The sequence below is a fragment of the Medicago sativa genome, chromosome 5 (assembly GCF_051527215.1).
Source record: "Medicago sativa cultivar Bolivia chromosome 5, Bolivia_mono, whole genome shotgun sequence".
In the NCBI taxonomy this organism is placed as follows: domain Eukaryota; kingdom Viridiplantae; phylum Streptophyta; class Magnoliopsida; order Fabales; family Fabaceae; genus Medicago; species Medicago sativa.
Window position 1 is genome coordinate 23,303,844 of NC_140753.1, and position 17,201 is coordinate 23,321,044.

The 17,201-nt window shown below is 30.6% G+C and overlaps 1 protein-coding gene across 1 annotated transcript; it reads left to right on the forward strand.

Annotated features, from left to right (window-relative positions):
* Window positions 1-232: 232 nt before the first annotated feature.
* LOC146921128 (protein trichome birefringence-like 43) lies at window positions 233-5,109 on the forward strand. The gene is made up of 5 exons (XM_085714545.1): window positions 233-540; window positions 2,922-3,093; window positions 3,510-3,685; window positions 3,772-3,930; window positions 4,637-5,109. Exons 1-5 carry the CDS (start codon window positions 263-265, stop codon window positions 4,935-4,937), a joined length of 1,086 nt encoding a protein of 361 aa, XP_085570671.1. The 5' UTR covers window positions 233-262; the 3' UTR covers window positions 4,938-5,109.
* The last annotated feature ends 12,092 nt before the right edge of the window (window positions 5,110-17,201 follow it).

A 17,201-nucleotide genomic window follows, 5' to 3' on the forward strand; every position in this document is an offset into this window, starting at 1 on the left:
TCAACTTCAATATCACCTAATAACTCATCAACATATTCTCCCCGCAAAATAAAACTCAACAACATATTCTATAAATTCTAAAAAAAACATATTCTATAAATAAAAAATAATAATAATTTGTACAAAATAATAATAATAATAATAATAATAATAATAATAATAATAATAATAATAATAATAATAATAATAATAATAATAATAATAAGAATAATAATAATAATAACTCATCAACATATATATCAACCATTTCTGCCACCTTTGAATGTTTTCAGTTTTCAATCTTATGGGGTTTTATACCATATCTGGTGTATTGCTTTTGTCTCTTTTCATTCAAATATATGGGAGTGATAGTTTTCACAAGAATGGAATTGCAAATAGAGGTTGTGATTTATTTTATGGTAAGTGGGTGTTTGATGATTCATACCCTCTTTATGAAAGCTCAGAATGTCCATTTTTGGAGAATGGATTCAAGTGTGCTGGTCGTCCAGATAAGTTCTATCTCAAGTATAGATGGCAGCCCAATGGATGCAATTTACCAAGGTACACATCACTTCTTAATTAGACATGTCATTTACTATGTATTTTTCTCACCCAATTAGATAGTGATGCTTAAATTTTCTCGTGATCCCCATGCATTTTTTTTTTTTGCTATCTATTACGCTCAAAGTTTTAAGTCAATGTTATTGTGGCATGGCATCACTCTTTTTGATATTATGAAAAATTGCCATTAAATTTTAATCAAAAGTAGTTTTTTTAATTATTTTATATAAGCAAAGATAATGAAAATAATATAATTGATTAGATTTAAAAAAAATAAAAAAAGCTAGCATAATTAATTCAATAATCTTAAAACTTCTACAAGTTCTAGGTTTAACTGACAAAAATATCGGACGTTTTGATCGGGGTTCAAACCTTGTCTCCTTCAATTGTGCGTGTGAGTTTCGAATGACTATTGTCATTATGTCTAACTATAAATGAACGAATAAATTATAATTAACAATCATTCATAATACTTTGTCAAAAAAACAAAACCATTCATAATACTTATAATTTCAACTAACAATGTCGATATTGTCCACATTGGTTGAACACGTTTAATTGAGTTCGAATCCAAGACCCAACAGTTGAATGTGTGGGTTTCATGTGGTATTTGTCACTTCGTTACCTATAAAAAAGTAATTAATAATAAAAATAATAGGAATAAGAATAATAATAATAATTAACAACCAATGAATTATAGTGAGCATTTATGGGCAAGTTTTGTGCTCCTTTTATATGGGAAAGAAAGAGTTTTGTTGTGCTCCTCTTGGGCAGAATTAAAGCAGAAAAACAAGAACACTATTAGATTGGATCTCTACTAACTAATAAACACTAAGGTTGATTAACGAATCAAAAGATCAACAACAGTTTTCGATGTATTCTATGTTTTTTTTAAGAGAGATGAATATATTATGATTATCATCTAGAATACTTTACGCGTGAAAATTAATTAGATTCCACGTTTACTACTACTCCTCTCAATAGAAAATTACATATTTGAAGAAAACTTGTACTGTACTTGTTTTTTAAACCACTTACAAAATTCGTAATACTACGTTTTAACATCATGGAAATGAAAATAGGAATAAAATGAGACAAGCTCATAAATGTTGCGTTAGGCGTCGAATCGGGCGGGAATCCTGCCTGTGTTGAGATACAAGCAAGTGTGTCATGTGTGAGCCATTTCTCTTATTTATTTATGTAACCTTATTTGGGTTTCTCTTTACTAGTTAAAAATGAAAAAATAATGGATATACTTTTCTAGAATGAGATAGTATTACACGTGTATGAAGAAGACTCACAAATCTAATATCTTAAGATTTTAGTTTAAGATGTGATATACAACTTAAGTGGAGTTGCTTTTGGTCCAATGAGATGATTATCTGGCTCTCTTCGTGATCCAATAGTTGTATCAAAGTCGATGGTGGTCAGACGACATGTTTTGTTGATTTAGTGGCAACGGTGGTGCAAGTGTATGTGTGTGGAGGAAAAAGCTTCCGCTTGAGGGAGAGTATACTCATATGTGAAATAGATAGACTTATACTTAAAACGGTGAGATTGTTGTGTAGCATATGGTAGGTAGAAGACCCATATTAGATGGAAAAGTAAATGTTGAACATCATATAAGTAAATGGACTCATAAACATAATGTCTTAAGATTTTGGATTAAGATATGGTGTTAAACTTGCTTGTGTGATTGCTCTTGACCTTAAACTCCTCACATGATCCAATAGCACGTACCTCTTCCCTTTAATTATGAAGAAGAGAACGCTCCTTTTTGCACAAATTAGGTGTTAAAAAGAGTTTTTTTTGGTGGTGGTCAAGGTTCGAACCCTGGACCTTTGCATATTTTATTTATGCATCGTCATTACCAACTGAACTAAGTTCACGAGGACAAAAAAGAGTTGTTTACTATTTGAACTTATTGCGTCATAAAATATATTTGAACTTATTTTATATATTTTTTTTTTTACAATAAACTTATTTTATTGTAAAATAAATTTTTAAGACATTATACGTGTAAAATATATTTGAACTTATTTTAAACACCAGTGTTTCGATATACTTGTAAAATAAATTTTTAAGACATTATACGTGTATGGAGAGACTCACAAACCTAATATCTATAACCTGAATTTTTAACTTATTTTAATAAATTTTGAAACTATAACTTACAAATAAGTGCTTAATTTGATAAACTTATTAAATAAACCTAGTGTGTACACATGTTTTATTTTGATAGACTCCCTAAAACTTGTCATCTCATATAATTTAAATTACCACTAGGGTGTTAATCAAAGAAAAAAGTTACCACTATGGTATAATAATAATAATAATTTCAAATAGATACTCAACTTCGAATGAACTTGGCTTGTTTGTAGATTCAATGGTGAAGATTTCTTAACAAGACTAAGAGGAAAGAGTCTCTTGTTTGTTGGAGACTCGTTGAGTTTGAATCAATGGCAATCATTCTCTTGCATGATTCACAAATCTATTCCACATATCAAGTACATCTCAGTCACCAACAAAGGTCTCTCTACCTTTACCTTCCCGGTGAGATCTTTTTCACCTAACTTATGAAATTTTTTCTTCCACTTCTCTTTTACTATTATTCAACATATATTTTGAAAAACATTATTAGGACGATGTTGATCAACAATTTCAATGAGACTTTAACACTTAAGAATGTAATTATACAGACATGTTTATCTTTTTTATTTCCATTCAAATTTTTCAAGAACTAAAAATTAAATAACATGTATTTCTTTTATAATAATTAAATGATGTTGATCACAAGATTTACACGCAACATTTAGACACATTCAAAAAAGTAAAAAAGTAGAAAGAAATAAAAATTAAATAACATGTATTTCTTTTATAATAATTAAATGATGTGTAATTCAATTTGAAGTTGTGACATACAAGTAATTTTTTCCCTTGTGACCACTGATTCCTATTATAATTTGCAGAGCTACAATGTAAAGTTGGTGTTTTCCCGTAATGCATTTTTGGTAGACATTGTAAGTGAACGTATTGGCCAAGTCCTAAAATTAGATTCAATTGAAGGAGGAAGAATATGGAAAGGAAATGACATATTGATATTTAACTCTTGGCATTGGTGGCTTCACACAGGAAAAAAACAAATGTACATAAAATTCCACTTCACACATGCAATCTTATCATTACATGCATCATGCTTGATGCTTATTCCTCTTTTCTTATACTTTGCAGATGGGATTTCATTCAAGAAGGAAAACATATGTACAAAGACATGAATCGTTTGGTTATGTACAAGAAAGCTTTAAAAACATGGGCGAAGTGGGTTGATGACAATGTTGATCCTAGCAAAACAAAGGTATTCTTCCAAGGAATCTCACCTGACCATAAAAAGTAAGTATATATTTTCTCCTGGATATATATTTTTTTAAGACAATTTCGTAAAAAATTTAGTCTAAGCACAAGATGCGCCAAGAATAGATCAAGAAAGTACTAAAGCGTTATAACCATATAAGTTTGAGATCAAAGTAACGACAAGGAACGACAGGAAGACAAAGCACACCGCATTATCTTGTTATGTATCATTCACCCTCGAGTTAAAATCTAGTTCATCATCCAAATATAGTGAAAGATCGACAACATTGAGGAAAAGGAGGTAGAAGACTAGAAGTAATTGATTAAAATGAGAAGTAGAGTAGCATAACAGCAGCACCTTGTGGAACCATGAACCATCTCAATTGTAAAAAAGAGACAACAGTAAGGGCAACACAAGTAATACATGAACAGAAGATTAATAACTTAAAATGTAATCCTAGTATTTATCTTATTGTTCAAGGCAATACAAAACAAAGGATAAAACTTACCAAGTATATTGGAATTTACCTAAATTATATAGAGTTATATACAACAGGGTCATCAACGTTAGAAAGGGTTGAAATCCATCTTATAAGTATATTTTAAACCAATTTCAACAGTATAATTCCAACAACTTAATTCTTCATAAATCTTTTCATTCTCCAAATTATAAAATTAATTGAACAATAAGTTAATGTGCAAGTCTATATATTTGAAATTTACTTTCTTTAAATAATTATTGCAGTGGATCAAAATGGGGTCAATATGCATCTACATCTTGTAAGGGGCAAAAACTTCCATTTCCTGGATCCAAGTATTTGGGAGGTCCATACCCAGCTGAGTTGGCTTTGGAGAAAGTGATAAGAGCTATGTCAAAGCCTGTGCATTTGCTCAATATTACCACCTTATCAAAATTGAGGAAAGATGCTCACCCATCTGTATATACTGGACATGGTGGACATACCAATGACTGCAGCCATTGGTGTCTGCCTGGTGTTCCTGATACTTGGAATATGCTTTTATATGCATCTCTCATTCAAAATTAACTCTATATAGTGTATTCATTCCATAGAAAAGAATTTGTGAAGTTTCTTGTATAATATATTCATGGTTTATATACTATATTCATTAATAGGGTCGTCCCTCTGAAACTGGAGGCTCGGCTCTCATAGTAAAAATAGGCTCCTAATAAATGAAAAACGCACATATTTTTTTAAAGATTAATCTTCTATTTAAATTGAAAATAACACTCGTATAATGATTATTAGCCACCGAAATCAAAATTAACAATTATTTTTACTAAAGACGTGTTTTTTAATTTAGAAATAGAAACATGAAACATGATTTTTTACTTAGAAATTGAAACATTAAACATGTTTATTTTTTCTTTTTTGAGTGGAGGTGAGGATATTAAGCAATAACTTTTTCTTGAGGCCCATCACTTTGGGAGGCCCAGCTCGGTTGAGCTTTTTGCACTCCCCAAAGAACGGCCCTGTTCATTATGAGTCGCCCCATAGAAAGGGGAACCAATGTGTAGACTTCATGACAAAGCTGGAAGCTATGCCAATGACACTTTTTCTGTTTTTTTTTCCTGTCATTTATATTTGTAAAAAAAAAAAAACAATTCCTTGTTTATTATTTTATTAGTGAAGGTTTCTAATAAATATTTTTGATAAGCAAATTTCAATAATATGAGTATAAAAAGTATTCAAAACCCATTATAAAATAAGGTTGAGAAATGATATTTGAACAACCATTTTGAAACAACTTTTTGACGACTTTCTCTTTCAAACTCACATTATATTCTTAGAGAAATGATATTTGTGCAACCATTTTATGACAACTTTTAAACAACTTTCTCTCTCATACTCACATTATATTCTTACTCTCTCTCATCCTTTTTCTCTTTCCATTGTTTTTGACCAATAAGAAGAGAGAAAAAGAAGGTTGTCATGAAAGTTGTACCAAATGGTTGTTTAAATATCATTGCTCATATTCTTATTATCTCTCTTCCTTTTTCCCTCTGAGTGCTGATAGGTAAACATATTTAGATGGCATACCACTTTGTACCACTCCTGGGGATATGATCCCCTCCGGCCTTTTAATATCCTGTTGTTTGTCTTGTGCAATTCTGAACTGTTGGATTGATCCAAAGGTTGAGACACAAAGAGGGAAGAGAAAATTAGAGGAGAGAGAAAATTTTGTCCTATCCATTTTTTCCTTCAATTTTCGTGGGTTGTCTTTCTTGATCCCCTCTCTTCTTCTTCAACAGGTTCGTTAGGCACCATAGGCACAAATAATATTGGTGTTCAAAGGAAATAACATAAATAAATGTCTAAAAGCATTGACAAACAGATCAAGCCTTTTTCCCTTGACAATATTTTTGGAAGCAGAATTTATGAATCACACCTCCATTGGTATTGCTAATTGGACCCAAGCTCCTCTTATGGTTTTCACTGAATTTGAATACCAAGTTTGAACAATGCATTTCTTCTTGTTGTATCTTGTAGTATTCCTATCCAATTCTAACACAGAAACTAATTTCATTTGGAATTCAAAATGGAGTTTTGATTTTTGAAATGAAATTACAGATCAATGATTTTAACCAATTAAGGAGAGTAAGGCAAGAATAACCCTTCTGCACTCTCAGTTATCTTCCTTCTGCACACACACTCTCCTTCTTTCTCTTCTCCGACCACCGGTCGTCTTGTCACCGTCGTAATCCACCTTGCCAGAGTCAGGTTGTTCTCTCTCTCTCTCTCTCTCTCTCTCTCTCTCTCTCTCTCTCTCTCTATATATATATATATATATATATATATATATATATATATATATATCTTCCCTGACCAAACCTCCACCTCGTGGCGGCCGGAGACATAGATCTGAAAGTAAAAAAGGCCAGTGGTGGTGGTGGTGACGATGAACGGACGAAGATGTAGAATTGAAAAATCAAACCAAAACGCCGGTAGAGATGGATGAACGGTGGAGATGCAGAATAAGGGGTTGTGATTCGGTGATGGGTTACAACTGCACGGCGGCGGCAATGGTGGTCTGAGGTCTGTCAAGAGAGAGATGAGGAAACAGATTGTTATGAGAGAGAAGTAGCGGATTAAAGAGTGGTTGTGATTTTAAGGTGAAATTACTAAGATTCCCATGCTACATAGGGTGGTATAAGAGTGGTACAAATAAAAGGGTGTCAACTTATATTTTCCCTTTCCCTCTCTCTATTGTTTTTGAGCAATCAAATGAAAGAAAAACAAAGTTGTCATAAAAGTTGTTCAAAAGAGTGGTACAAATATCACTACTCTATAAATAAACCAAGACCACGACAACTTTTAAATTTTTTATTTATTTTTATAACCAACAACCTTTTGATATGATCTAACACCTCAAAAATATTATGTTGCATTGCAAGAAAATGTGTTTAAGCATACGTTTGGCTACACGTTTGAAACGCGCAAACGTACGTTTATGCATAGCAAGAAATTGTTTTTGAAGCTGATTTTACATTTGGCTGGAATAGAAGTATGCTTATTTTGTTAAAGACATCTTGGACCAAATTAATCGGTGTTCAAAATATATCGGTGTTTGCATTCAGCTATCCCATTTTGTTGAGGTGTCTCAACACAAGAAGTGTGATGTAAAATGTTTTTATAATTATAACAATTAAACCATAGAAATAATAGGACCGATGTCAGGACAAATAGTTTAATGTTCTTTTGAAATCATGTTTAAACATAATTGACAAAATTGATCAAATTATTCCTGAATTCATGTTCACTTAATTTTCTCCCTTCAAAAAACTTTTTACTTATTTTTCGATGTAGTTGTGAGAGTGACTTTTTTTTAATGATCTATAATCTATATCTATTATATTGTCTATGACTATATATAAAAGGAATAAGAAATTTTATGATGAATTTTTCATTCTTACAATTATACTCTTAAACTAATTTGTCTACAATAATTAGTCAAAAAAAATTGTCTGCAATAATATTATATCATTGATATTATTGAAAAAGATAAAAAAAATTATATTACATTTGTTATATAATTGTTTTTTTGAAGGAATTTGACATATTGTTGGTGTTATTGAAAGAATATAGTTCGAGTTTTTTTGGACAGAAAATAAATATAGTTTGTTACAATTTCAAATTCACAAACATCCATACCTATAATTTTGTGAAAGATGAGAACAAGATACCAGTATTTTACAGCTTAAGCAACACGTTGGGAAAACAGATTAAAACAGAAGTTGTGAATTGGTTTATGGAATTCATCGAGAAGGCTTTGGAAGCTGGTTTGAAAAAAAACAAAAGAAGCGTCAAATGGGGATGTTCGTAAAGTCCCTCAGTCACTTATACTTAAAATTATGAACTGGGTTGAGGTAGAACAATACCATAGTAATCCTAAAGCAGCACAGATTGCTCGGAAGTTGAGAATAAAGATTAAGAACCCTTGATACTTTAATCAAATGATGAACTCTTTTTTAAGTTTAGTGTTTATTGTGTTTGGAATAACAGTTGTGAGAAATCAATCATTGTAAATGTCATTAGCTTAAATGTATAATGCACTTATGAGTAAATCAATCAATCAGTCGTGAGAAATCAATCATAGTAAATGTCATTAAACTTTGTTCAAAAGAAGTTTAAATGGGCATTGAATTACACTTATGCAAACACTTTTTTTCCATTCATTAAAAGACTTTGTTTAATATGCTTCAAATTGATTGTATAATATAAACCGTTCAATTTCAATTCAAATCAATAATTGAGATTAATTAATGCATGAAACTACACGAAATCCAGATTCATTTCGCCGTTGTCTATAAACATGTGTTCTTTTCGGATCCAATATTTAGATAATGGACAAATAACTATTCATAAAGATCTACTCTAAAGAAAGATCTCTTTTTAAAACTATAGGGCTTATGTCCTATGTTGACTCCAATCATAAACACAAAAAGACAAAGCCTAGAAAATTAGTAGCAAAATAAAGATAAGCTCAAAATTTACTATCACTCCTGCTGGAAAAAAAATAGCATTAATTTGATACAATATAGGGGTTAAAAGAAAACGTGTGACATGGAAGATACAATATAGGTGTTATGTTGTAATTGGGTAATGGTTAAAACAGGACATATCCCAGTCAAGAGTAGCAAAACAGGGCAATATAGCCGCTTTTACTAACAGTTAACAGTGGAAAGACTACATTCGCAAAACAAGACAATATAGCTGCTTGTACTAACCGTCAATAGTGGAAAAACTACATTCTCGAACACAATCTACTTTGTAACCTGTCAAAAACTGAGAAAAGCAAAATAATTGGATAAGTAAAATTAACTTATTAAAAAGATAATAAAAAAAATTAACGTTGTCGTGGATTATACCTTGTGCGATGTTTGTTACAAAATCATCGGTCGAAATATAGCATATCGAGTACAAAAAAACACTGCATATCACCCAACCTATAGACTTATTCCGATTTGACCTAAACCATAGTCACCAAATTCGCAATTCGTTTGGTGCGTGATACGGGTACGCGATACGCGGTTCGCAATCAACCAAGTATTCGGTACGTCAAGGGGTATACAGAGTCGGTACGTTCGGGTTCGTAATATGTATGTTATACTAATAATTATACTATCAACAAATTTTTTTATTTAATTAAACAATGAAATTACAAATTAATGTATTAAACACTAAAAAGAAATAGAAATAGCTATCTATTTTTTAATTTTATTTTACTTTCCTAAGGTAAAGATCACGTGGAGAGAGTTTTCCCTTTACCAAAGCATTTGACAGTGTGATGTGTAGACACTTTTTAATTATTTTTCTCATCTATTAATTGCTATAATGACTTTTCTTCTATCTCTCTATGGACCGCTTCACCTTCCTGACTCAAAAAATCTACTTTCCACCGTTTGTTTTGCCATGGCTTCCATCTTTATAACCGGTTCGCCTTTCAGGAAAATTAAACAACGAATTTTGACGAATTGGTACGTGAAAGTACCGCGAATCGGTACGGACGAACTAATTCACGATTCTCCTGGTAGGAGAGCGAATTATGTGACTCTGACCTAAACATAATGAATCTAGTTAGAAAAGAAACTATTATACAAAAACACAAACAATTACAATTAAAACCACCTTGTCAATCTTTCTATTTTTTGGATCGAGTCCCTCTCTTGTTTCTGTACAAGAGACATAAAAATGTCTGTGTGACATGGAAGATACAATATAGGTGTTATGTTGTAATTGGGTAATGGTTAAAACAGGACATATCCCACTCAAGAGTAGCAAAACAGGGTAATATAGCCGCTTTTACTAACAGTCAACAGTGGAAAGACTACATTCGCAAAACATGACAATATAGCCGCCTGTACTAACCGTCAATAGTGGAAAGACTACATTCTCGAACACAATCTACTTTGTAACCTGTCAAAAACTGAGAAAAGCAAAATAATTGGATAAGTAATATTAACTTATTAAAAAGGTAATAAAAAAAATTAACGTTGTCGTGGATTATACCTTGTGCGCTGTTTGTTACAAAATCATCACTCGAAATATAGCATATCGAGTACAAAAAAACACTGCAATACACAAAAAAAACACTGCAATATACGAACGAACTGATTCGTGATTCTCTTGGTAGGAGAGCAAATTATGTGACTCTGACCTAAACATAATAAATCTAGTTAGAGAAGAAACTATTATACAAAAACACAAACAATTACAATTAAAACCACCTTGCCAATCTTTATATTTTTTGGATCGAGTCCCTCTCTTGTTTCTGCACAAGAGACATAAATATGCCCTGTGGGGGGGGGGGGGGGGGGGGGGGGGGGGGTTTGCCGCCATCATCTCTACTACCCTGCCAATGTTAACAGGATAAGGATACAAGTACATAGAAACAATATTTCATGTAAAAGTTAAATAACAAAAGTCAGTAGTAGAGCACTACAACTTATTTGAAAGGAAAGACAATTTATACATTTTGCCTTGTGTAATGGTGATTGAGTGTGCTGCTTATTTCAATTCATCAAATCAAAACTTACCTAAATCTTTCCCCAAGTCTTTTCCTACGTCTTTCCAAAGATGGAATAAAGGAGTAACTACAACAAATGGATAATCATTGTGCAAAAAAATAGATAAGTAATGATTATAAGAGAAAATAAAATGAAATAAATCTGAAATGTAAGAAGAATATTGCGCACCTGTTAACAATTTCATCATAGATAAAAGCAGTGGCAGCAACAGCTGAACAAAGTGCGATAATGGAGTTTCGAACCTTTCCCATTGGAAACCACAACACACAACACAACCTGCAAATACTGTTGAAGTCAGTAAATAATGGTTGTTGTGATGTTTGAGTTTTAAGGCTTCCTTGTGGTGCCAATGTAAGGTTTTGTAAAAATCAATAGGTTTTCAACAAACAACAAATTAGAAAAGTAAACACGTCATAATCAAAGTTGTTGGCAAGGAAAGGAAAATGCACAATTCTACTAACATAAATAACCGATTATCATAAACAAACAATTTTCTAAACTCACATATTTGTTCTGATGTTTCAGTTTTAAGGCTTCCCTGTGGTGCCAATGTAAGGATTAAGCGATTATCATAAACAAACAATTTTCTACATAACACAAATAAGCGATTATCATAAACAAACAATTTTCTAAACTCACATATTTGTTCTGATGTTTAAGTTTTAAGGCTTCCTTGTGGTGTCAATGTAAGGTTTTCAATAGGTTTTCAACAAAGAATACATTAGAAAAGTAAATACGCCATAACACAAATAAGCGATTATCATAAAACAACAATTTTCTAAACTCACATATTTGTTCTGATATTTGAGTTTTAAGGCTTCCTTGTGGTGACAATGTAAGGTTTTCAATAGGTTTTCAACAAACAACAAATTAGAAAAGTAAACACGCCATCTAATCAAAGTTGTTGGCAAAGAAAGGAAAATGCACAATTCTACATAACACAAATGAGCGATTATCATAAACAAACAATTTTCTACATAACACAAATAAGCGATTATCATAAACAAACAATTTTCTAAACTCACATATTTGTTATGATGGTTGAGTTTCAAGGTTTCCTTATGGTGCCAATGTAAGGTTTCCAACAAAGAACAAATTAGAAAAATAAACACGCCATCTAATCAAAGTTGTTGGCAAAGAAAGGAAAATGCACAATTCTATATAACACAAATAAGCGATTATCATAAATTGAAGGCCGTTGAAATTCATCAAATCTTGAGCCTCCCTCAAGTGGTTCATGATCTGCCGCATCATAAACTGGAGCCTGATTCGGCACTATCCTTGAGTTTACAACAGGTAGCATAAAATCAGTAGAGCTTTCTGCTTCCACCACACGCAGATAGTCATTTCCATAATCCTAATTAAGATATACAATTTAATGAGTTGTTATATATATCTATTTAAGTTTAATTTGCTTTTGTTTCTTTTAGTTTAAGAAACAGTTATCTTGTTAGAGAATAAAAGATATATATCATACCAAATTCCATAAGCGTTGAACAAAGGTGGAAGGTCTCAAAGTTGAAGAGTATTTCCATTTACTGGGAATTTGAGATCCTTTGTTCTTTAAAACTTCTTTTTTTTCTCTTTTTGGGAAAGTCGAGTTGTATAAAGAATTCAGTAGCCTATAGGAAAAATAATTAACATGTAGAAAATAATTGCAAATGGACATAATGAGATAAAATTAATAATCACAGAAGTTGTTTACATACTTTGTGTTCGACAAGGGCACACAATTCACCAGTGGTGGAGTTCAACATAGGGTCTTCACAAGCAACTAATCCAGAAATTGTTACATTTGCTGTAGGGTTGTGTTCATTGATTAAGCCGCCTGAAAAGTGAAGAATCACATTAAACAATAATAATTTTAGGTGGCTGAAACTTCAAAGTAAATAAATGGTGTTACTCTTACCCAAGTCTCTTGTCATATTTGATTCTAGCTCTTCAATAAGTATATACAAAAAATAAGAAATGATATTAGGTTATGATTTCATAAACAATGAAAAAGAAAATATTGAGTATGTTGGGAGTGACTTGTCTTATTGAATGGAAATAATAGTAGCTATTAAATAGCCGATACAGTACTAAGAAATAGCAACAACTAAGCTACGTACATGCTTAACTTAACAGTGGCAATCTAAACTAAGAATGAGTCAAATAACAAACAACTACTACTACCACTTCCCTAGTTAATAGGGATTATTCTAACACAAACAAACTCAAACAAAACATAAAATATCTCATCAGAGTAATGGAGAATCGGGGATATTATTATTATTATTATTGTTATTGTTATTGTTATTGTTGTTGTTGTTGTTGTTGTTGTTGTTGTTATTATTATTATTATTATATGGAATAAAACAAAGGGATTGTGTTTATACCTTTCATCGCCATTCATTAACATGAGGGAATGAATAGCATAACCCGTAGAACAAACAAGACCACACTTCAGAATTGCGAAAATCACCTTCCGTGTGTTGAACATAGAAACTGATATTTATAAATAAAAAGAAACATGATAAGGAAATGATCCCATTGTTTCATGTTTTTACTTACAAATCTTAAAAGTAGGGTTTTCAAAATCTCGTTAACAACTTTGGCTTGTCCATTGTTTGGGGGGTGACTAACACTATAAAATTAAAGTTTGGTACTCATTCTCTTCAACAAAGTCCGAAAATGACTTAAGAATTTAACATCTCAATAAAAATGATAATTTTTAGAATCCCATGAAGATGAACTATTTGCTTGGAATACAAGTCAACAACTTAAACAACATAATTAGTCTTTTGGCATGGGACTATGATGTTGTTTTTTCTTTTACTTTATATATGTGTTGATAGAACGAGACTAATAGTTAAGCTGTGTTTCTTGGTTGTTGTTTCAGCATAGAGATTACGTCAAGTTGTGCAGGTATTATAGTCTTGGCTTTTTAGATTAGTGCTTCTGGTTTGTTTGGTTTTGTTTATCTTGTGCTCTTACCGGTTTATGCAGGCTTGTATTGTTTGTCTTAATACTAAGTAAATCTTGTTCTATAATTCAAAAGTTTTAGGGTTATGTTAACTTGTGCGAGTTAACAAGTTGAGGAGACTTAAAAATGAGACTTAAAGTTTTAGGGCACAAGTTAAGGAGCTTAAAAAGGAATTTAAAAATAAATTTTATATTGAAAGTATAACTTTTGCAACTTTTAAGACATTGAATGTACAAGTTTCAAGATTTTTTTTTACATTTGCCTTCTTAACCTATGCCCCAAGGGCACAAGTTAACATTTTCCAAAGTTTTAATATATATATATATCGCGGTTTAAAAAATAAAGAAAAAGAAACTAACTAGTTTATTGAAGAGTTTGAAGGGGTGCACGGGTAATCAAGGAGCACCAAATTCAAAGGTTATTTGAAGTTTGGGGGAGTGTTTACATAGAGGTTGAAGAACTAGTTAGTTTCAAGGAACTCTTGTAATCACATTTGTATTCAACATTGTTACTATTAGTGGATGACCTTGGTGGAGCCGTTTTTCATCAAGAAGAGTAGACGTTGCTCTAGCGAGGACGAGAAGGAGTGAACTACTATAAAAATATCGGTGTTATCTCTCTTCCTTATTCTCTTTACTTTTAATTGTTGCACGTGTTAATTGAAAAATTGTTAGGGTAGAAACTTGTATTGATCTAAGTTGTTTTTGTTAAAAATTAACCTAATTCGTTGAATTAGGTTTTAGTACTTAGCATAGATCAATTGGTTTCAATTTCTATTCAATTCTTCCATTCCTTATGCATTGTGGTTTTGATTGATAGCTTGGTATATTTTCATATAGGTTTGGTTTTGAAATTGTCTTAGTTTTGCAAATTGTTCAAGAAACATTAAGTTTTGATTGTAATAAGATTTGTATTGTGAATATTTCAATTCTATATTTAATCTTATTAGCACATAATTTTATCTTTTTGCTTATTGTTGTGATTGTTCACTTGTGTTTCCAATAGTCGACTTAATTCAATTCACATTTTATTAAAACTTCGAAAAACTCTTTCAAAGCCATATCGATCAACAATTTTTACTACATTTTGCAGACAATCTAAATCTTTTGATGTGTATATCCTCGATTGATCTTATTTTTTCTTTAAATAATATTCAATTCACATTTTATTAAAACTTCGAAAAACTCTTTCAAAGCCATATCGATCAACAATTTTTACTACATTTTGCAGACAATCCAAATCTTTTGATGTGTATATCCTCGATTGATCTTATTTTTTCTTTAAATAATAAAGACAAAGTGACGAAATAATTGTTCAATTTAATCACTATTAGTTTAACGATGAAATATACTCTTGACAACCATTTTATATATGCAACCACCGGATAATAACATCACTAATAGTAACTTTCTTACCCATGTTTTTGCCTTTGAAACCTTAAGCAAGGTAGTACAAAAAAATGTGTTCCTATTTACATTGTTCAATCACTGTTAATTCTTTTTTTTTTTCTTTTCGCTATTACTTCCTTTTTTTCTTACGTGTTCTTGAGGTGGTTTAATAAATGTAAAGATTAATCATCTGCAATATTTTTAATTAAGTCAATCCTACACTACAAAGAGAAAAGAATTAACAATTATTTATTACCTTCATCACCATTTTTTTTAATTTACCTTTGTTGTAGATGTCTCTTATAATATTCATTATATCCTAAAATATAAGCAAAAATTGGTTCAAAATTTGTACCAAATACATTAATTCATGTTAATCCATTTTTACTTATATTTTAGGATGGAGGAAGTATGATCAAGCACCCAATAAAAATTAGCCACTAACTCCACTTTTAAATTTATTGTGTGTTGGATAAATTACCAACATTTATTGTGTGTTGGATAAATTACCAACATTTATTCAATGACAATATAAAAAAAACTAATTTTAAAAAATAAACATAATATTATCTTTCCATAATTTTAATATGTAGTTCATGGTAGAAATTGACGTTTGATTGGTTTTGTGTTTTTTATTAGTTTTGAAAAAGTTTTAAAATAAAAAGCCAAGTGGCAAATGAGAATTGGTTTGTATTTTTTATATTGAAAGAAAATAGACTCAAGGTAGAATTAAAATTGATTTAAAATTTGATTTAGAAAAAAAATAAGAAACGATTACTTGAATGAAAATCAAGGAAAATATTTGTGATTTTTGTTATTTGAATGTTTTTGTTATTTGAATAATAAATAAAACCTAAAACTAAACAAACGTAGCAATGAAATAAAAGCATGAGAATTCTGTAGTGAGAGAATTTTGTACTGACGTTGGATCACCGCAAAAAATCTCTTAACCTAATCTAATTTTTTTTTGCATTTTTTTATAACATAAAGCAAAATAAAAAAAATACCTTGAAACTGAAAGGGACAGAAAGGAGTAGAAAAATAAGAAAGACTAGTAAACACAAGTCAAAGGAGGGAGAAGAGAGGAAAAGCACAGGAAGCATCAACTGTGAATTTCGGTCCCGGAATGTACTGTGTGAGCTCTCTATTTATAGAGAAAATTCACAACTAATAAGTGAGAAACTTTGGGAACAAAAAATATCCTAATTGTGTACCAAAATATATCTACAAAAATATATTATTCAGTACATAAATATGTTATTCAATACATAAATATATATTATTGAGTATTAAAATATATTTCAGATCAAGCACTAAAATATATTAGATTGCCTACCAAAATATTTTAGATTGTGTTCCAAAATATTATAGATTGCGTTCTAAAATAATTTAGCAAAACTTGGGGACCAAGAAAACACTTTTTAATAATGATAAAATTAAATATTTAATTTATCATTTCCAAATAATATTTTTCTAGTGCTTACTTCGTTCACACAATTATGTACCAACCATTAATTAAAGATACACCCCCACTATATAATCTTAGGTCAAAAATTGGGGTATGACATTGGTCAATAAAACTTAATGTATTTGGTTCAAAATTTGTACTAAATACATCAATTCATGTTAATCCATTTTTACTTATATTTTAGGATGGAGGAAGTATGATCAAGCACCCAATAAAATTTAGCCACAAGAGTAAATTTGTAAGTGGTGCTCATAGGATAAATTTTTTACTCCACTTTTAAAATTTTTCATAGTGCTAATTTTTATTGTGTGTTGGATAAATTACCAACATTTATTCAATGACAATATAAAAAAAACTAATTTTCAAAAATATACATAATATTATCTTTCCATAATCTTAATATTTAATATTTTTATACAATAAATATTTCTACTAAAGTTT

Bases quoted from the DNA above. Each gene is read 5' to 3' on its own strand.
- LOC146921128 (XM_085714545.1), top strand. From the start codon at position 263: ATGTTTTCAGTTTTCAATCTTATGGGGTTTTATACCATATCTGGTGTA. The intron at 3,686-3,771 runs GTACATAAAATT...TATACTTTGCAG, and splicing joins CACACAGGAAAAAAACAAAT to ATGGGATTTCATTCAAGAAG. The intron at 3,931-4,636 runs GTAAGTATATAT...TAATTATTGCAG, and splicing joins ATCTCACCTGACCATAAAAA to TGGATCAAAATGGGGTCAAT.